The sequence below is a fragment of the Malaya genurostris genome, chromosome 2 (genome assembly GCF_030247185.1).
Source record: "Malaya genurostris strain Urasoe2022 chromosome 2, Malgen_1.1, whole genome shotgun sequence".
Taxonomy (NCBI): domain Eukaryota; kingdom Metazoa; phylum Arthropoda; class Insecta; order Diptera; family Culicidae; genus Malaya; species Malaya genurostris.
This window is the reverse complement of record NC_080571.1, coordinates 302,588,395-302,611,597: the sequence shown is the minus strand read 5'-3', so window position 1 is coordinate 302,611,597 and position 23,203 is coordinate 302,588,395. Positions and strand designations below refer to the sequence as shown.

Here is a 23,203-nt window from a genome sequence, read left to right as displayed (position 1 = left end):
AGCACTTACAGTCCATAGCAATAGCAAAAAGTTCGCATTCCAAATCACCTAAGTTCAAAACCGATTCTCTCCGCGGTAATGTGGAAATTGCATAAAATCTTTTTCCTCACTTGCGACTAATATGGAAATTGCACAAAATTAGTAGTAATATCGCCTAAATGTATACTTTCCCGGACCTGTTTTGGCTGTTCTATTTTTAGCTTATGCTCGTGACGTGTCATTTCGAGAAAATCTACATCATATTAAGTTTTCAATGTGCTTTCACTGAGAGCAAAACTAGTTTTCAGTTTGATGTCACAAAGTATTTTTTTTGGTTTCGATTTTGATCTTTTAACCGTTAAAACGACCAAAACGATAGCAAATTAAGTAATCGATATATACGAACAGCACAACATCAAATTGAGTTTTCTTTTTGACCTCACATTTTACTCGGGATGCTTTCTTCGACACCACAACCCAGTTGTCTCATTACCACCAGAGCACGCACAGAATTTCCTGGCCTTTACCCGAGACTGGCTGCGTGTCTGTTTGAGACGAAAGACTTGCTGCCGTTGGGGGAACAATTTCCGAAGTCATGCTGTACTCTTGTTGTTGTTCAGATAAGCTCACAGGGCACAAAAAAAAACTAGGCCAACCCATTCGTACATGGCATGGGGGGGCGTGCGACTGAAAAATTTGTACTCACCAGAAAGAAGATTGGAGAGTAGATACCAAATGCTGCCACTGCTGCCGAAATCGAGAGCATCCGTACCGAAGGTAGTTTCAGTGGAGTGAAGTCCAAAAAGGGTGGCTTCGGCGTGCGAACGTGGGTTTTCTTTTCTTTCACCTGAAATACAATAGACATGGAAGTGGAAGTAAAAATATTTCGGCGGAGAATAGTAAGATTGAGTTGTTCGAAATACTGTTCAGTGTTAAGAGGTTTTCTTTCGCAGATTCACTTGCGGTTTGCTTGGAATGTCTGAGCTCTGGTCGGAAAGGATCAAGGAAAATATGACTAAATTATCGATTTCAACTTCATTTTTCACATTTTCATATAATGCTTTGTGTCGATGACATCAGTCCTTAATTATCATATTTTGACTGGTACAGTGTCCAAAATTAATTCTGACATTTCGTATCATCTACTATCACTCGTATTTGAATGTAGTCATCAATCAACAGTTCTATGAAAGTTAGAATCAAAATAATGCATGTGATATAACTTCGTGTATTTGTGCACATACCAAGAAACCTATAAGCTTCAACGTGATGCAAATATTTGCTTCACACATATTTACAATTACCATTATATAGTCCTACATTACAGGCTTCTGTAATGATGAAATAAAACCACAAAAGAGGAAATATTCAACTGTGAGCTGATTTCTGCATTAGTGATGATGTTATACAAGCTTATTTGTGGCTACAGAGTTGCACAAAATGGTGTTTTACCAAAAATTGGGTAGAACCTCATCAAACTGATTGATATTAAATGTCACTGACTTCCAGAGACATCCGTCGCACATCGGTCAACTTTTTCGTTATACAACTATTTAATTGTTGAGTAGGTATAGTTTTTGAAAATGAGTAGCATTTTCCAAATTTTTGCAAAAAAAAATTGTTGGAAGAAATGGACCGATGTACGACGGATGTCACTTGAAGTCAGTGATTCTTTCTTTTTTACGCTGGATCGTATGCAGCGTATGCACACTTTCCTTCTCTTTGATACACATAGTAACGGTTGAATATGGATCGATCGTCTTTTCTTGGGTTTTTGCTGGTTAAAAACAAAACCATGGAGATATGATGTATCGTAATGAACAACGTAACCTGAAAGTTGCAAATGTCACATGAAGAAAAATATAATTTCAAAGACTGAAGTTTTTTTTTTTTTTTTATTTTTTTATTTTTTTTTAAATAACTATTCATTGGAATATGAGTTAAAATTAAATTATTAAGATTTAAATTGGGTGTTCAGCCACAAGTGGTGACTTTTCAGCCCTGTTATATATATATATATATATATATATATATATATATATATATATATATATATATATATATATATATATATATATGATTTGGTTATTACCATGAAGACATTATTTGCTTCCGCAATTCTGAGATTTTTGTGTAGGGAAAATTCTAAACCTACCTTGTGTAATGGGAAAAAGGAACTTATATACTAACTTACTAACTAATACAGAGAGCGAATCGATTCAATTGAAGATTGCATCGATTTTTGTCGGAATTTGCTTATAATATTATGTGACATTACATCTAATGGTTCTATATTTGTGAGTCTGTGTAACTCATTTGTGCTAAACCAGGGAGGACGCTTCAAAATCATTTTCAGAATTTTATTCTGAATCCTTTGAAGCGTTTTCTTCCTGGTGGAACAACAACTTGACCAAATTGGTACCGCATAAAGCATGGCTGGTCTGAAAATTTGTTTATAAATTAACAGTTTGTTTTTTAGACAGAGCTTAGAATTTCTGTTTATAAGAGGATATAAACATTTAATATATTTATTACACTTTGCCTGGATTCCTTCAATGTGATCCTTAAAAGTGAGTTTTTGGTCATACGTTAAACCTAAGTATTTAGCTTGATCAGACCATGTCAATTCCAAGCCATTCAATTTAAGAATGTGATTATTGTTTGGTTTAAGAAAAGAAGCTCTTGGCTTGTGAGGAAAGCTAATTAATTGCGTTTTTGCTGCATTTGGTTTAATTTTCCATTTTGACAGATAATCACTGAAAATATTTAAACTTCTTTGTAGGCGACTGCAGATCACTCTTAGATTTCTACCTGTGGCTAACAGACTTGTGTCGTCACAGAATAGCGATTTCTGACAACCAACGGGTAGATTTGGAAGATCAGAAGTGAAAATATTATACAAGATTGGAGCTACGCTCGAACCCTGCGGAACACCGGCTAGTACGGGTAGCAATTCAGATTTACAGTTCTGATAGCTAACCTGAAGAGTACGATCAGTTAAATAATTTTGAATCATTTTGATCAAATAAATAGGAAACTGGAAATCGGACATTTTTGCTATTAAACCTTTGTGCCAAACACTGTCGAATGCTTTTTCTATGTCTAGAAGAGCAACTCCAGTGGATAATCCAGAAGATTTATTTGATTTTAGCATGTTCGTTACTCTGACAAGTTGATGAGTAGTTGAATGTTCATGACGAAATCCAAACTGCTCTGGTAAAAAAATTGAATTCTCATTTATATGAGTCATCATTCTCAACAAGATAATTTTTTCAAAAAGTTTACTGATAGAAGAAAGTAAGCTAATTGGGCGATAACTTGATGTTTCTGCTGGGTTTTTATCAGGTTTTAGGATAGGAATTACTTTAGCGTTTTTCCATCTTTTTGGGAAGTAAGCTAATGAAAAACACTTGTTGAAAATTTTAACCAGGAGTCTCAAGGCAACATCGGGAAGATTTTTAATAAGAATATTAAAAATTCCATCATTACCAGGAGCCTTCATGTTTTTGAGTTTCCTAATAATTGATTTAATTTCATCAAAATTCGTCTCAATAATGTCATCGTGTGATAACACTTGGGTTGAAATATGATCATATTTCAGTGAGACTTCATTTTCAATAGGACTTACATCGTTTAAATTAAAATTGTGAACACTCTCGAACTGCTGAGCAAGTTTTTGAGCTTTTTCACCATTTGTAAGAAGTATTTGATTTCCTTCCTTGAGAGCAGGAATTGGTTTCTGAGGTTTCTTAAGAACCTTAGAAAGTTTCCAGAAAGGTTTAGAATATGGTTTAATTTGTTCAACTTCTTTAGCGAAATTTTCATTTCGCAAAAGAGTGAATCTATGTTTAATTTCTTTTTGTAAATCCTTAACTATGTTTTTCATAGCAGGATCACGAGAACGTTGATATTGTCGTCGACGAACATTCTTCAACCGAATGAGCAGTTGAAGATTGTCATCGATGATAGGAGAATTTAATTTAGTTTGAGCTTTGGGAACTGAAAGATTTCTAGCTTCGATAATATAATGATTCAAATTGTCAATTGCTGTGTCGATGTCCGCAGAATTTTCTGAAATAGTTTCATGATCCACATGATTTTCAATGTGAGATCTGTAATCCAACCAATTAGCTCTATGATAGTTGAAAATAGAACTAATTGGATTAATTATAGCTTCGTTGGAAAGTCTGAATGTTACTGGAAGATGATCTGAGTCAAAGTCAGCATGAGTAATCGGTTCACTACAAATGTGACTTTGATCTGTTAGAACCAGATCAATTGTAGACGGGTTTTTCACGGAAGAGAAACAAGTAGGATTACTGGGATGAAGAACTGTGAAGTAACCAGCTGAGAGTTGATTATGAAGTATTTTACCATTACTGTTATTTTGCCTACAATTCCACTGGACATGCTTAGCATTTAAGTCCCCTATTACGAAAAATTTCGATCGATATCTTGTAAGTTTTTGCAAATCGCCTTTAAAGAAATTTAATTGTTCGCCAGTGCATTGGAATGGCAAATATGCTCCAGCGATGAAATAAATTCCATGAATGGTTTCAACTTCGATTCCCAAGCTTTCAATAACTTTAGTATTGAAAGAAGGTAAAATTCGATGTTTAATTTGCCGTTGGACAAAAATGGCAACTCCACCACCCATTCCAGTAAACCTGTCAAATCGATGAACCACATAATGTGGATTACTTTTCAATTTTACATTTGGTTTAAGAAAAGTTTCTGTCACAATGGCAATATGAATTTTGTGAACTTTGAGAAAATTATAAAATTCATCTTCACTCGATTTCAAAGATCGAGCATTCCAATTTAAAATATTCAAATAATTATTTAACATCAATTCATTATAATATTATTTGCAAATTTCCATCCGATTTGAAATGCTTCAAAAAGTGATGAAGTTGAATTCATTTGGATGATCATTTGAAAAAGTTGATCTTGTAGGTAGATCATTTTATTTTCAGTTATATCGCCTAAATCGACTTCATTTAAAGAAGCGAATGGCATTGAAGGAATATTTGTAGGTAGACTGCCATTAGAAGAAGATGATTTGGCCGGTCTACCTATTAATAAATTGTTTTCGTTAGAAGAAGAACTGCAAGGCGGTCCTGTGTTTTGATTATTTACATTAGAAGAAATAGGTGATAGATTTCTACCTAATATACCAGCATAACTGACATTAGAAGAAGATGATGACGAGGTCGATCTACCTGTCAATAAATTGTTTTCGTTAGAAGACGAATTGGCAGGCGTACCTGTTTTTTGTTTCGAAGAAATCAGTGCCGAATTAGGCGTGGCATTTGTAACGGTTTTCTGATTTTCAGGTATGTTCTGTAAATTTAAGGTCGTTGATTTGACTTGTTGTCGAAGCGAACGAGCGTTTAAAATTTTTTCCCTGACAGGACATTTCAAATAATTGGATTTATGATTTCCATTGCAATTTGAACATGAAAATTTATCAGCGGTTTCATTCGTTGGACAATCGTCTTTCGAATGCGATTTACCACAATTCAAACACCAAGTTTTTTTTATTTTTCAAGGAACAATGGTATTAAATTTAAATAAAATGATGATATTTTCTAAATCATTAGTTTTCAGGAACAGTCAAACATGGGAAGCGATTTTTAGAGATGCTCGCTCTTTCACTTCGACCGAATCAACGATTGTAAATTTTACAATTCAAGGATTCGAATCTAGGTTGAACAATATTCAAACAAAACGTTTTAGAGCTGATCATTGAACATAAGTTGTTATGTTTCTCATATGGAGAAAGCAATAATAGACTCCGATGATATTTTATACTACACGGAAAAAATGTAGCGTACATCGAAAACTTCAAGAAAACTTTATATAGATTTTATTGTATGATTACTGTTTCGTCTAAATATAATTATTCGATGAATTACTATCCTATACACAAAAAAGGAAGTTTTTTATGTGAAAATTGTTCATGAAATAGCATAATAGGTGAAAAATAATCCTACTATATAGTAATTTTCTTCAATAATTTCGTTATGTGAAATGTATAGTTTGCTGGTAATATGTAATCATATTAAAAATGAATTGTTATCATTTCTATAAGATTTTCAATAACATATTTAATAAAAACAGCTTTATTCGGGTTTTGCTTAAGTATTATTGAAAAACGTTTTTAAACATAAAAATGGTAAGTCTTAGCATCTGACAAAATATAAAACCAGTTTAATATCACAGACAGAGATATCTTCGGGTAAACCTTCAAAGGGCTACAATAAATTGAAATATATTCCATCTTCATGCTCCCAACTACTAAGAAACCAAATTTTCAATGTTGTTTAACCCTAATTTCATTTTACCAATCAGCTGACGAATCCATGTTAACATTCATACCGTTTTCGTTTATTGATCAGAGCAGCCCGAAAGCTGACCCAGAGCAGCCCAAACAACGTTTGATATGTTTGTTTTAGCAACCTGAGGTCGCTCTAGATCGGACTCCAATCCCGTAGTTTCGCTCTGAAAATTTTCTCGGGTCGCACCAAGCATCCATGCGAGTTTGTTTATTTTTTCTTTTTTTCATGAGTTGTTGTTTAGGGCGCGTACCACGTGTTCATTTTACTCGGAGTCCGAGTCGCCCGTGTCTAGGTTCAAAAACGAAAACGGTATCAGTGAATGTCCAGTAACAGAAACTTTTTAGAAGATCACATGTTCTTTGACTTTCTTTTACTCGGTTAGAGACGCTTTCAAACGGATCGATCTAGATGTTTGGATAGATGTAGTTTTATTCGCTTTCCATTGACTTTTTGTATTTTATTTGAAAAAAACCAGATCCGCGTCCCCCTCGGTAAAACACCATTTTCGGCAACTAAGTAGCTACTAGGCGCCTACTATGTACAAATGACAATATATTGATGTTATGTTATTGAATACAACAATTTTCAATCGAATTCTTCTTTATCATCAACAACACAACTTATAAGGAGACACAAGAAAAAAAAAATTATAAATGGTTTTCAGTGTAAAGCAGTTGTACTACCTTGATTAAAAAATTCCCGGAATTTATTCATAGAATTAAAAATACAAGATTATTCATTGAAATCGATATTGTCTCCTTCAAAGTACTTCCCATCGACTGCAACACACTTATGCCAACGCTTGAACCAATCCTCGCAACAATTTTTATATTCAGTTTTTGGTAAGGCAGATAGCTCTTCGATTTTTCTATAATCGCATCTCGGGTGCTGGAACGCGTTCCACGGAGCGGTTTCTTGAGTCGCCCGAATAGGAAAAAGTTGCAGGGAGCCAAATCAGGTGAATTCGGTGGTTCATGAATGGTATTCGTTTTGTTTTTAACCAAATATTCACGGATAACGATGGCATTGTGTGACGGTGCGTTATCGTGGTGCAAAATCCACGAGTGGTTTGCACACAAATCTGGTCTTTTTCGGCGAATTTTTTCACGAAAACGTCTTTTAGTTCCTCTACCATCTCTGTAATAGTCAATTTGCGGTCTACGATCATCCATTTTTTGATTTTGTTGATGTTTTCCTCGGGTTTCGATGTCGATGGTCTATCGCTTCTCTCATCATCATTCACACACTCACGACCACTTCTGAATCGTTCGTGCCACTGATAAACGACTGTTTTCTTCAGAGTATCGTCGTTGTCGTACCATTGAAACCGTGTTTAACGAAAAATTTAATGCAAACTCGTTGTTGCAAATTCAATTTTTTAAAATCGTACAAAATCGAAGACACGCACAACCGCCTAAGATGTACACCGAAACCTCCATTTACGACCTAACGGGGGTTCGTAAAAAGATGTAGTTCTTAAAAATAGTTCACGTTATTTGGGATTTGGTTCGTAAAAAAAGTTTACGTGATTTGGAATTTACTTCATAAAAAAAGTTTTGCGTAATGAATGTGGAAACCGCCCATCATATGGCTATTTTCGAAACGGATGTGAAGAGTAAGTGCAAGAAAATGAAGTTTGGGCTCGTTTCAAAATACAAGATGGCAGTTTCCGGTTGATTGATATTGCTTAAAACTCCTAACAATATGGGTATTTTCGGAACGGGATTGATGAGTAGATGTCGGAAAACAATGTTTGAGGTGGTTCTGAATTCCAAGATGGCGACTTCCGGTTTATTAATATTTTTTGAAAACCCCTATAATATGGGTATTTTTGGAACGAGATTGATAAGTAGATGTCGAAAAACTATGTTTGAGGTGGTTCTGATATTCAATATGGTGACTTCCGGTTTCTTGATATTCCTTGAAAGCCCTTACAATGTGGGTATTTTCGGAACGAGATTGATGGGTATTTGTCGGAAAACCATGTTTGAGGTGGTTCTGAAATTCAAGATTGCGACTTCCGGTTTCTTGATGTTTCTTGAAAACCCTTATAATAGGGGTATTTTCTAGAGAACTGAAAAAATGTGCCGGAAAACAATGTTTAGGGTCCAAGATGGCGACTTCCGTATCATCTACATTCCTTGAAATTCCTTACAGTGTGCCATAAAAACGATGTTTGTGATCGTTCCGAATCCAAGATGATCACTACCGATCTATTGATATTCTTTGAAAATACTCACAATATGGATATTTTCAGAACAGATTTGGTGTGTAGGTACCAAAAAAAGATGTTTGTGATCGTTTTTAAATCTAATTCTTTCCGAAATACATTTTGTTTGCTTGCCCAAGTCAGCTTTTCGAATATGGAGTTCAGCTTTGTTTTTTTTTGCTCACTAAACCAACGATGGGGGCGGCGAATCTCTTTTTTCGCCCCGGGCGCCAAATTTCCTAGGTACTCCACTGCTATATTGTAAGGCATAGCTAGGAATATCAAGTAACCGGAAGTCGCCATCTTGAATTTCAGAATCACCTTAAACATCATCTTTCGGAATATACTCTTTAAACCCGTTCCAAAAATACCCATATTGTAGAAGTTTCCATGGAATATGAATGAGCCGGAAATCGCTTTCGATGTATGCCAAAACCTCTTTTTACGAAGTAGGTTCGTAAAAAAAGTTTCCGTTATTTGGGATTTGGTTCGTAAAAAGAGTTACGTAAAAAGAGGTAACGTATAAAAAGTGTTCGTAAACGGAGGTTTGGGTGTACTCAATACACCGTAACTTTTGCAAATGTCCAGGTATCAAGCTGAAAATTTGATAGAATATCAATGACAGATGTGGCAACCAAAAAATAAATAAAAATCTAATCGGATGGCTGAGAGCGCCACACAGTGATTTCCGGGAACTTTTTGATCAAGGTACTATGTCTGTAATGTGATGGTGATTACCATACGAAGGCATCTAATTTTAGCTCTTATGATTGTTACTCCATCTTTGATGTGGCTTGAACCATGGTACCGCTGCTCTGGAAGCTCTTCTCAATATAAGACCACTTCATGTGCATCTAAAGCAAGAAGCACTCGCTTGTGCCTATAGACTTCAAGCTACCGGTCTATGGAAGGATAAATCAATAAATTCAGAAATAGGTCATACACGTCTGTGGTCCCAATTGGTTGCATGGGATGTTGTTTTTCTTGGCCCCAAGCGATTTAACACTCACGTGTAGTTTCCCGTATAGAACTTTTCAAATAAAAATTCCATCTAGACAGGAGTGGCTGTCTGGATTTATGGAAACACTACAGCAAGAGCTGGTGCGGGTGTTTACTGACGTGAATTGGGGTTGGAGCAATCGTGCTCACTTGGTAGATACTGCACCGTTTTCCAGGCTGAGATCTTTGCAATCATGCGTGGAGTACAGTGTACCCTCCGGCAAGGCATATCTGGTAAAATAATAGATGTTTGCTCCGACAGTCAGGCTGCAATTGAAGCGCTTAGCTCGGGCGACTCACGTTCAAAACTTGTGATCGATTGCCGTACTCAGATCGAAGAACTTAGCATTTTCCCCTTGGCACCTTAGAGCTTAAGCAGTGTGCCTTAAAAAATTTATATTATTGAATAAAAAAAAAAACTTAGCATTTTCAATGCTGTAAATCTAGTCTGGGTACCTGGTCATTCCAACATAATTAGAAATGAATAGACGGATGAACTGGCCAGAGTGGGAGCAGAAAACGACCTTGTAGGTCCTGAACCAGCTCTACCAATTTCCAAACGCTGGATAAAACAAAAAAAGTCTGTCTTGGGTTTCGTCTGAGCATGCAAACTACTGGCGAAGTTCTGAGACTTGTCGTCAAACAAAAATATTCTTGGAAAATCCATGCCCTGGAGTTTCGAAGAATCTTTTACATTTCTCGAAGCGCCATTGTGGTGTTCTGGTGAGGGCTCTGACTGACCACTGTAAACTTAATTATCACGTGGCTACCATACAAGCTTGCTGAATCATTTTCATGTGATCTCTGTGAATCCGATTACGGGACTTCATATCACCTAATATGTAACTGCCCTGCAGTATCTCAACTACGGTATCGGGTTTTTGGTTGTTTTTACATTGAAGAACCTATGTTCAAGCAACTGAAACTCAGAGATATTCTTGGGTTTTTAACCCAATGTGGAAAAGAGCTCTAATTACTCTCGCAAGCGGTTTCTACGTCTCGTAAGTTGCGACTGGTTTCTGTACACATTTATGTTGTGTGCGTGTTTCATTCCGTATTCACCCGTTCCTTTATTTTCCATCCTCTTCTATTTCCCACCATCATCCAGGTCACGGCAAGGCACAAATCCCCGAAAATATGGGGAACGTGCCGTTATGAGCCAATTTATTCTGATACCTGGTGACTGGAATGTGATGGTGATTACCATACGAAGGCATCTACTTTTAGCTCTTATGATTGTTATTCCATCTTTGATGTGGCTTGAACCATGGTACCTTGCTCTGTCATTTTTTTTCGAATTGCTGCTTCTTCTACTAGTTGTTGGATATAATTCAAAGCGACTTTTGCAAAGTTTCGTGATTTACTATCCATCATTATTATTATTATTATCTAAATCAACGATAATTATGATCACTTGAAGAGAGTATGGAACAAATCTCATACCGTTCAATATCACTATAGTGATGTTCCATAAACAAACACGACCGATGTATTTCTATTCCCAGTCTCGCTTCTCCGGTCTTACTGGTCTTATGTTGCATCATGTTCAGAATAGCTCAATTGGCAGAGCGATTTCTCTGAACTGAGAAATGATGCGTTTTGAGTCCGGCCTCACTAGTTTTACCTTCTTGTATTGATAAAGTGGAAAATATACTGTATATTTTCATGTGAAGTTGGGAGTTCATTTACAAGTGTATAAAAATTAATAGCGCCATTAGTTAGAAACAAAGAAATCAAGAAGCGGGAATCAACAACCGTGGACCTTGATGGGAAAGCACAATAGATATAAATAATGGTTTCATTTTATTCCCTTTTCGATTCTGCTTTATTGTTTTCATTGTTGTGGAAATGGAAAGATTTATCTATGTTTATGCACAAACACATCGCAAAAATATAACTTTAGATATCTGCTTGGTTGAGAATATTCATTGATCAAGCTGTTCGGATTCGGCTTTTATGGGCAGAAACCATTATTTACGTACTTCAAGGATTAGGGAAAGGCCGTACCGAAGGACCAAGGAAACAATTTGTTTGTACTATAATTATTTACAACAACGAGTTTTTGCGGCAGGTCATGAAATTGGGCTTCGAGCATTCTTCCACGAAGACATTAGTAACTCGAATAAATTATCCGGTTTCGAGGGACAGAATCCACATAATCCTGAATATCGCAAGTTCGCCTTCGTGCCCCTTTTCTCCTTCACTGAACCGTAAATTCTACACTGTATGGCTGAATTATTGTCAACCTTAATTACCTTCTTCCTTTGGTTTTTCAGATGCAGTATCGCTCTCCGCTGGGGATGGTACAGAGAGGCTGGCCGGTACAGTAGTCCCATGAAGAAACTGAGCGAAACCAGCCCGGTGACGGCTTGCAGGCCCAGGCGCCAGCCCATTTTGCTGTTGAAATGTAGGAACGGTCGGAAAGTTAGTGAACCGATAATACTGTAGTGTCATAAAAAAGGAGTATGCATTAACGCAAATAGCACGGATACCGCCCTCGATCACTAGGGGGAGGGAAAAGTTTCACAAGCTATGCACTACCGGAACGGGATACAGCAAAACGAAGAAAAGTTTCTCCCCCTTGACTGTACGAAGCCATTCTTCACAGTGACCGCACACTGGAATTGATGTCGTTCCAATATTTCTGTTTAATTTATGCCTCAGTCTAGGCGTCACCTACACAAGCTGGACATAAACATGTCGAACCAAATCGCGGAACTATTTTGGGACCAAAAATCGGTTACAAAACCAAAGCAATACCGGATGTAAGGAAACATAGAAACCGGAAGCGAGATAAAATATAGCAACAAAATATATATGCTTCAGGCGAAGAAGAAAATCGCAATACTTACCCCACTCCCTCCTTCAGTATCACAGAGAACAGTGCCACACCGACACCTTCGCCCGACATCGTAATCATTTCGACAAATTGTCTCCGCCGTTTGAAATAATGTCCCAGCATTACGGCAGCCGACTCACGAACCATGGATGCACCGACGCCAACTATCACTCCTACAGCGGATAGGGTATGAAAATAGAGGATCTTGTTAGTTATTGGTACACGGAACGCCCGAAATTAGCTCTGCGCCTAATTCGTATTACTGTTTTTGAATTAGTTGATTTTAACAACAAAATTTCCAAAATAACTATAAAATTAGTTAAAATTTAGAATTTACTGTGCTGAAAAAAATTCTTATTTTTAGAGAAAGTGTTTAGTTGGCGAATATTCTGGACACAAACCAGCAATATTTCAATCCAACACGAAATTCTCATTGACAACTAATTTCGTTATTAAAATCAGAAACTTTGTTTCTATTTATCTACCACCATCATTACTGAAGGACAGCACAAAGAACACAAAAATGAAATTGGTTTAATTAACAAGTTTATTAGCCAAAAACCCATGAGAAGTGTCAAAGCAAAACAATCCATTAAAAAGCTAAAAAGGACAGTCTTATTGAAACTGCTTGAAAATTGTTTTGATGTTTTTCGCATGTGTTCGATATATTTTTATTTAAATTTCTAAACCGATATGTAAAAATGTCGTAAACTGTTAGTGGAAATCGTATTTATTCAGAATTTGTGCGCACTTGAAGCGATTGTGCGTAATAATGTTTCTACGCGGAACAGTGAAGTGAATTTCGAATGTTTCATTTAATAGTGATGAAGTTTTTTTGTATCTTCAAACCTTCCGAGCTGCGCCGTCCGGTGTACTACTTATATTCGGTTTTTGTTTTCCGAGTGCTCAAAGTTTTCAGTGAGAATGAAAAAAAAACAGTGATTTAGAAGAAAAAAAATTCAAAAAGATGTTTATGTTTCGTTTATGTCTTTTTCTCCAATACAACATCGTATTTATACCTGCCAATATAGAAAAGACAACCGCGTCTGAAATTTTGTCGGCAGTAGTGTGGCATCTAGTGGCTAGTAGTCATTACGGTGTTACCGTTTCGGTGACAGGGCGCCATATAGCTGCAGATTGCAGAAGCCAATTCAACCATTCATATTGGTTGAAAATAACATTTTATTTCTTTAATTCAACTAAAAAATTAATTGAATGGAAATAAAATGTGCCTTAGCTAAGAAACGACAGCACGTTTAATTTGTGAATTCAACTAAAAAAAATAGTCATTCCAACAAATATTTTATTATTATTAAGGGAATGAGAATAAAAAATCTAAATTAGCAAAAGTAAGATTTTTTTAGTTGTCTCAAAAAATAACTAACTAAAATCAGCAAATCAACTAAATTTTTCGCGAAAATGCTGATTTCAGTCGTTCCGTGTAGAATGCTCGTTGGCGATGTGATAGAGATGGTGGAAATATGACAAGGAGAGTAGTAGAGCAAGAGTAGATTTCGGATTAATGTTATTTTTTGCTAAGAAGAGTTGACTCTTTAGTTTGGATTTATTTTTTTTTAATACTCTAGTAATTACATGAAAGCGAAGTACCTATAAATTTATTTATTTGGTCGTTAAAACCGTAACCTTATCGTGTCTGTAGAAAAACCATATAAATTGTGTCTGCATAATGAACTGCTAAGTGTAACAGTGTATTCAAAAAGTTTATCATAGAAACTGAACTAATGCACATATTGATCTGTGTGAGCTAAACTTAGGGACTAAACAACTCACTTCCAGTTAAGCTGTCAGAAATTCGGAGTTTCAACTGCTCCGATTTGGAGATCAAAATTTTACCCGGAAAAAATTTCAAACGTTATCAGAACATCATTTAAAATGCTTCGTGAACCACATGCCAAGCGACAACTTTTGACCGAATTAGGTATTCACCAAAATAAACCTCGGAGCTAATTTTCGGTTTCTCATGTGTAAAGTAATACGGTCATTGCAGTATTTTTTCTGAAATTCTTATTTCAAAAATCACATTAGGGAGTTTGATCGAGAGGATCCGGAATTTTTATTACTTGATTGTTCTTGTGTAGATTCAGGGCTGCCTAGAGAAAATCGGGCCCGGGGGGACTGCAATATTACGAATCCCTAAAGTATGGGAATACACACGGAACGACCGAAATCAGCATTTTCGCGAAAAATTTAGTTGATTTGCTGATTTTAGTTAGTTATTTTTTGAGACAACTAAAAAAATCTTACTTTTGCTGATTTAGATTTTTTATTCTCATTCCCTTAATAATAATAAAATATTTGTTGAAATGACTATTTTTTTTAGTTGAATTCACAAATTAAACGTGCTGTCATTTCTTAGCTAAGGCACATTTCATTTCCATTCAACTAATTTTTTAGTTGAATTAAAGAAATATAATGTTGTTTTCAACCAATATGAATGGTTGAATTGGCTTCTGCAATCTGCAGCTATATGGCGCCCTGTCACCGAAACGGTAACACCGTAATGACTACTAGCCACTAGATGGCACACTACTGCCGAAAAAATTTCAGACTCGGTTGTCTTTTCTATATTGGCAGGTATAAATACGATGTTGTATTGGAGAAAAAGACATAAACGAAACGTAAACATCGTTTTGAATTTTTTTCTTCTTAATCACTGTTTTCTTCATTCTCACTGAACACTTTGAGCACTCGGAAAACAAAAACCGAATACAAATAGTACACCGGACGACGCAGCTCGGAAGGTTTGAAGATACAAAAAAACTTCATCACAATTAGAGTGAAACATTCGAAATTCACTCACTGTTCCGCGTAAAAATATTATTACGCACAATCGCTTCAAGTGCGCACAAATTCTGAATAAATACGATTTCCACTTTACGACATTTTTACAGTTTACGACATTTTTACATATCGGTTTAGAAATTTAAATAAAGATATATCGAACACATGCGAAAAACATCAAAACAATTTTCAAGCAGTTTCAATAAGACTGTCCTTTTTAGCTTTTTAATGGATTGTTTTGCTTTGACACTTCTCATGAGTTTTTGGCTAATAAACTTGTTAATAATACCCATTTCAGTTTTGGTTTCTTTGTGCTGTCCTTCAGTAATAATGGTGATAGATAAATAGAAACAAATTTTCTGATTTTCATAACAAAATTAGTTTTTTTTTTTTTTTTTTTTTTTTATTCAATAACAAAATTAGTTGTCAATGAGAATTTCGTGTTGGATTGAAATATTGCTGGTTTGTGTCCAGGATATTCACCAACTAAACACATTCTCTAAAAATAAGAGTTTTTTCAGCAAAGTAAATTCTCAATTTTAACTAATTTTATAGTTATTTTGGAAATTTTGTTGTTAAAATCAACTAATTCAAAAACAGTAATACGAATTAGGCGCAGAGCTAATTTCGGTCGTTCCGTGCATTATTTCAAAAAAATAATTCGCAAGGGAAATTTGTTTCGATTTTTGATTTTTTCTTTTGTTATGAAGAATGAGAAAAAAAAATTCAGAATCTTCGATTTTCCGGGCTTCCTCCTTTCTCCGCCATTTTTCGTCACAGCAACGCTCGGCCAACGCTCCAGTCGAAAAGTGTTCGGATCAGTGCTGTAAAACTTCATTCAATTCAATTGAAATTAAATGTGTGTATACATTGATGATCACTCTACTGCAGTAAACTTCACATTCTAACACACAATCTTCGCTGTCGCACCAAATGGGCATTATACCGTCCTTCATTCGTTTCTCTTTCTATCGAAGCTCAGTTTTATCACCGTCAGTTTATCTCTTGAAGTAAGAAACAATCTCTTACAATTGAATGAGGGAGCGACCTTCAAGTGAGGTTCATGTAAACATTCAAATTGGTTCAAGATAATTGATGAAAGGTAAACCAGTCATGATAACTGAAATATCAATTACAAAATAAACATAAATTAGTTGTTTTCCCTTTCAGTTTTCATTTTTAATATTTCGAAACAAATCACAATACATTTCAAATAGTTGAAATTATCGATTTGAACTTGCTAGTAATAATTGAAAACTCAAATGAGAACCACCATCCTCTATTTATTATTATGGTAGGAGAGAGTTTTGTGTTATCGAGTTGATGTTTATGCCTATTCATTCGCATTTGCTCACTATCCACAGAGAAGACAAGGTAGACAATGAAACAGGTAGAATACTTGGCATTACAAGCTGAGCAAGCAAAACTTCTAGTGACTAGGTACGGTTATTCAATTTACGATGAATTCTGGGAGCTTCGGCAACAAAAGTAAAATGAATGAGAAGGAATGTGCTGACGGTCAACGGCCATAAATTTTATTTTCGTCTAATAATATTCGATTGAAATGAAGTTGAACACTGAACACTGAACACCGATTCGGATAATAGTGCATTGAAAAGCTTGCTTCACCTGTATTACTGTACAGAGCCGGTGCCACTCTATTATCACGATGCAGATTGCTCTGGCCGGTATATGCTTCAGTTCTGACAAAAGATTTAAAAACTCAAGGCTCAACTCATAAATTTCCAGAGAAATTGGGAAAAGTTTACGGATTTTTGTGTAAAAAATTATACCTCATATAGAGGAAAAGATGTTAGCGTTAAAGTGGAGTGTAGTTATCCATAGTAAATAACTTCGTGACGCATCAACCGCTGGGATACCAGGATATATCTTTTTTTCAAAAATCTGTTTGCGCCACTTGAAATGAAAAAATTGGCTGTTACAACAGGCATTCACAAGAAATAACGACATTCTACGTGTGATTTGAAAATTACGAGACTAAAAAAATCAATGAAATAATAAACAAAAAACTGATAATGACTGGGATTGAACCAAGAATCATTGGATTCCAAACAGCAACCGCGACCATTGAACTAAAAAGCACATATCTGTTGGTCAGGCAAATAGTAGTTATAAATTACCACAGCTGTACTAGTTAGTCGTGTGAAGGCAGCAAGTGAAAATTACGTGCTAAACATGTAAATTTCAATCAGTTGTGGCATAAAATGAAGGTGATAGACAGAAAAATGTTTAGTTGTATATTTCAAAGTTGAAGTTAAAGCTGCTTTGAAATTTGATTCAAAACCAGTTTATTATTTATATGTGAATTAATTTTCGGAAATTTGTGTTACGTTCAAGGGAAAATTATGTCAAATACAAATTTCTGAAGCAATGTTGAAGTCAGCATTATGATTCCGTTGCATTTAATTTTCAAATATTTAGATACGCTCCTGCAAGCAGTATTTGGACTTGAAAATCTATGATAAACTGTGTAATTTTGAAACTGACTCGGTCGTTTTATTTTTCTTGCCCTAATCTACAAAATAGAGCCCTTTGTTTTGAGTTTTTTTTTCATTCTTCAAACATGTAGATGTAGATGGTTCAGTCTGTACAAACATTAGTCGTACGATTTTATTAGGGCTAATGTAACAATAGTCATCTCATTAGTAGAATTACCCTACTATTTTGACAATTAATCGACTTTCGACCAACGAATTGTGATAAAATTAGATACAATATTTTCTCTTCGGCTATAAAATAGCTCGAAAATTAAGCAATACTGCTTATATAGCGTCGCGAAAACTTAAAGCGAATGCACCAAATTTCATCTTACTCTTAAAGTCCATCCAAGCAGATCTCACTCTAACAAATGGTTTTCGTATATGAGATGACTACTGTAGCTGAGATGAAAGAGGGTACCTTTACCCTATGTATTTTTGATTATTTTTTCAAGAACTTATGAGAGTCCCAAAGTTTACTCAATCTTCTCAAACTCAAACAATATCCATTCACTCTGATAAGTTGCTGGAAATATCATTCTAAGCGATTGAGAGTATAACAAGGGAACAAATATACTGAAGGGTAATACTAGTGTTCCGCCCAGATTAATAATAAAAATTGCTTTCTAAGAGCCATGAAATTTAAAAATTTTTCTTCTAATATGCGTGTAGACTGTTTATGCCGGTTTTTGATCTGTACTTCTACATTACAGCACTGGTAGACATGCTTCATTGTATCTTATTGTCTATCTGAGCGGAACGCCAGTGCTTCCCTTTGGTCCAATTTCTCCGATGCTCGAAATTAAAACTGTTTCATTTTGAATTTCCAAGAGCAATATCAAACATCCGGAATTCAATGATTTGATTTACTTCCATTAAGGCCGGTCGGAAGGCGCACTTCTATTCACAATAACCGGGTGATTATGGAACAATAGGAATTTCAAATGAAAAAAAGCCGGGTTTCATGAAGTTGGTTTCTTTGATAGGCTAGAACGGGGATTTTTTCGTCAGTGGAATAAAACCGAGGAGTGATTGCCGTTTCCAGCTCAATGAAAAGAACGGCATCATTATCTAACATAAGCATCGGCCTGCTGTGGGTAAATATTTAAATGGAGATTTTTATATCAGCTGTCAAAAAATGCTGCTCGTTGAACGAAGTCCCCTCCAGTGTTGTAGGTACTTACCATAACTGAACGCTACCTGGTGCAGCTGGGTTGCGAAGGACGTAAACAGGATCCCCAGTGCTAGCACCAGGCCACCGAGGACCGCAGTCAGCCGGGTTGATTTTCGACGGCAAAGGGCCACTACGATAACAGCCGCGAACAGAGACACCGACCAGCTGGCAGCTCCCAGCCATCCTGTTTGGAGTGGAGGAGAAAAGGCAACAGCTCATTGAGGGAAAATTCAGGACAAAAAAAAAAAGCATAATAAAAAGCTCAGCAAGCGAGGTAAATTTTGCGTGTTTCTGTGAGTGTGTGCTGGCGTGGAGGCAGTGATCAGTTGTAATGCTATGCAGATGGAGTTTAGTGCTTCGAGAGGAAAATATGTTCGTTGCAGCATTTAAATTTTTCATTGGGGGTAATGAAATAAGTTTCGCAGTAAAATTTCGATATAATAATTTCATGACTTAAGTGAGTGGGAAAAAACGGAATTGTAGTAATGAGCGTGCGTTGCATTTCATTAATTCTTAACGAGACAATCTCCGGGATAAATTTTTGAATAACTTATTTACTTGTTCTTGGATTACCATTTGCTGGCGACCCTTGGGTGGTGGGGTGTAAATTTTCTCCCGTGTCGGATTGTGGTAATAGCTTGTTCAGTGAGACGGAAGTGGGTTGGTGTTCTATGCAACAATTTTCCGTCCGTTGCCAAGTAAATCATCCCAGCGGATAACGGACTACGAGGGGTATTTAATCGTGTTAAGTATGTCATTAGCAAACTTTCATTTTCATTTTGCCTTGGTTGGAAGGAAGTTTCATCATTTCAGGGAGATAAAAAAAGATTTTCTTCCAGCGATGAAAAAAATTCATCGTCTGAATGTTTAATGTTGTTCTTTTCCGCCCAGCTGCCCCAAATCGGTAATTCGGTAAGCTGAAAGTCTTAATCTGCTGTAAATGCGACCAGAATTAATCATTTGTTGACTGAAAAATCGTTCCCACGCCGATTTCACACCAAGATGACATTTTTCGAAACCGACGGTAAGTCATGAGCCAAGTAAAACCATCATTACCAGGAAAATTTAACCGCAGTTTTGCTTTTGAGACATGTTTTCTTTCTTCAAACCACGACTTCATCTTGCCCGGGTTGGACCACTTGCTAGCATTACTTGCTTGACCTGGATTTTACGGAACGCTATAAATCAGCTAGGAAAAATGTTATGGGAAAGTAGAAATACCGAGAAAATAAACACTTTATGTGGCATTTCCCCATAGATTTGTTTTCACTTGCTTGCTACTAGACAAGTTTTCTCTTTGAAAGAATGTATCGCTTGTTGTTTTCACTTTGGACGCTATCTGGCTAATTCCGACAGATCGGAGAACTTTTGCTCGCATTTTTTTTGTTGCAGAAACACGAGACGTGATGTCGGAGATTTTGATGGATTTTATGTCACATTTTATTTACGCTGACGGAGTTTATTACGCAAAAAGTTTTTCGATTTCTCTGGAGAACGTGTCCGAGGAATTTACTTACTGTTCTATAATTATGTCTGCAACTTTGAATAGACTGTTATTTTGGATTACGTCTAATTATCGCCCAGCGAAAATCACCGTTTCTTGTGTTAAAATTTTTCGATTCAGCATTAACAATATGGGTTAAATTATGGCTCTATCACCATCTGAGCCCAATCAAATTAAATATAATTATTCCCTCGTTTTCTCCCTACTCGAAACTTTATTGTATATTTCAATTCAGAGTTATAAATCTTATTAATAAATGTTCATTCTGACTAACTATTGTACACCTTGCTCAGCCATGTAATACCTTTTTATCGTAATTACTACTGCTGAAATCTAACTGTTTAGTAGTAGCGAATGTAAATATATGTTGATACACGGACATCACCATAACCACTAATCAATTGCTGTCCAACATTAGTTGAATGAATCTTTCGAGGCTTCAACTAAAAAATACTGAATATGTTTCAGTAAACTTAGATTCAAATTGTCGAAAACAAATAGATTACAGTAGATTAATAATTGGATATGAGTTTCTGTTTAGGAGTTGTGGGTCATTAGATCACTTTTTAAATGTTTGTATTAATTGAGAAGTCAAAAACGAAAATTTCTAAATTTATTTCATTGATCTGTGCTGTTGACAGTCAATCAAAGATAAGTGGAAATCAGACAAATATATTCAAGTCCCAACCTTTTTGGATTAGAATGTTGGAAGGCGCAGTATTTTGAATTGACTGTCAGGTGCATATGAATGCCTGTGTAGATGCAAACACTGGCGAGAATCAACCGAAAAGAGCAAAACGGCATATTTATATGCCTCATTTTGCGTAGATACTCATACGATAGTTAGAACACTTTCAACACTCATTGCTGTGTAATTCTAAACACCAATTCCGGATCAGTAAACAGAAAATCAATATCACTGATTTGTCACATGAGTGTTTAGTAGAATAAATTAGCTAGAATAATATTTTATCACCATCGAATTTCACTATATATCACGTATCACACACGAATTATATATCTCACAACATTTTAGTCATGTATAACAAAAGTCACATTATGTTACAGATACGCATTTCGAAAGTTTTTTTACATTCTTCGCCGGTGTATCAGGTCTTAAGTTTATTAAGTTTATCAGGTTTCAAGTCAATGATCCAATATCAAACTTAACTCTTAGAAAAAATGTAAACTCAAGCATGCCGTAATTTTTTCGGTGATGACACAATATCAATGTTACTCGAATATCAAAAATGCAACGAACGCCAATGATCATCGTTTGTCTTCGTTCAATAATCGCTTTGATATTCGGACTTATCCGTATATGCGGGTGCGATCGAAGCTGACGCTGCTTCGTTGCTCGCACCAATATCTATTCCTTGCAGTTGTTATTCGCATTAAACACACCCTCGAATGACTTAAGGGCTGAGGCCAGTGTGTTTTAGGGCGTTTTAAAAGGCTATTTTCACGCTTCAAATCTGATTTTCTCAGAAACGGTAACGAATATCAAAAAACCCAACTGACAATCTCATAGAAAATTAGTTTTTATTAGTCTGTGAAAATTTCAGAACGATTGTTTGACTTTAGCTGTCGGGATAGTATTTTTTCTGAAGGAAGAATTGCATAGTTGAAAACGGAAACTTTCAACTTATTTATTGAATATCTCGCCTTCTAAAGCATGGATCAAAAATCTATTCTGACAATGTCTACATAATTTAATTTAGAAGCGATTAGTGCATAAAAACATATATGTTGTCGCGATAAAAGCGAAAGGAAAGTTATTTTTGTAAAGGTAAGTCGATTTCTATGGCGGCGCCATTTTAGTTCCCCGGTAACGTGACGAAACATGAGAGAGAAATAAAATCGGCTCAAAAAGGCTGCCAAACATGCGGCAGCTTTTTTGGATTTTATGTGATGTAGTCAAACTTGTAACCGAAAATATCAAAACTTTCTTGGCCACCCGGCCACATAGAGAGTCATTTTACACATTTGCGAGAGAGCATGGAGAGAAATGGAATACGCACAGCGAGCCACGTGGTTTTACGCGACCTAGTGGCCTCAGCCCTTAACGCGAATATGAAACGAATATTCATGCAGTGATCATCGTCAAAACCTAACTCGCGATGATCGTTCGTGCTGTCTTTGAAACAAGTAAATTAAGACATCTCCCCTCAAGGAAGGTAATCAAATACTTCTCACAAATGGCGAAAAAGCTCAAAAATTTGCTCAGCAGTTCGAGAGTGTCCACAATTTTAATTTGAACGTTGTGAGTCCTATTGAAAATGAAGTCTCACTGAGATATGATCATATTTCAACCCAAGTGTTATCACAAGATGACATTATTGAGACGAATTTTGATGAAATTAAATCAATTATCAGGAAACTTAAAAACATGAAGGCTCCTAGTAATGATGGAATCTTTATTATTCTTATTAAAAATCTTCCCGATGTTGCCTTGAGACTCCTGGTTAAAATTTTCAACAAGTGTTTTCCATTAGCTTACTTCCCAAAAAGATGGAAAAACGCTAAAGTAATTCCTCAAACCTGATAAACACCCAGCAGAAACATCAAGTTATCGTCCAATTAGCTTACTTTCATCTTTCAGTAAACTTTAATTCAATTTTTTTTACCAGAGCAGTTTGGATTTCGTCATGAACATTCAACTACTCATCAACTTGTAAGAGTTACAAGCATGATAAACGCAAATAAATCTTCTGGGTTATCCACTGGAGTTGCTCTTCTAGACATAGAAAAAGCATTCGACAGTGTTTGGCACAAAGGTTTAACAACAAAAATGTCTGATTTCCAGTTTCCTATTCATTCGATCAAAATGATTCAAAATTATTTAATTGATCGCACTC

The 23,203-nt window shown here is 35.8% G+C and overlaps 1 protein-coding gene across 2 annotated transcripts in view; it reads right to left on the bottom strand.

Moving 5' to 3' along the window:
- The window catches only part of LOC131430851 (uncharacterized), a 117,963-nt gene that overhangs the window by 10,558 nt on the left and 84,202 nt on the right, over positions 1-23,203 (bottom strand). The window contains exons 6-9 of one of the 2 annotated variants that reach the window (XM_058596080.1): positions 18,852-19,025; positions 12,381-12,540; positions 11,784-11,925; positions 686-826 (exon numbers count right to left, since the gene is read on the bottom strand). In XM_058596080.1, coding sequence (XP_058452063.1) covers positions 686-826; positions 11,784-11,925; positions 12,381-12,540; positions 18,852-19,025 — 617 coding nt within the window. The remainder of the gene's footprint in view (positions 1-685; positions 827-11,783; positions 11,926-12,380; positions 12,541-18,851; positions 19,026-23,203) is intronic. The other variant, XM_058596081.1, reaches the window with a different exon arrangement.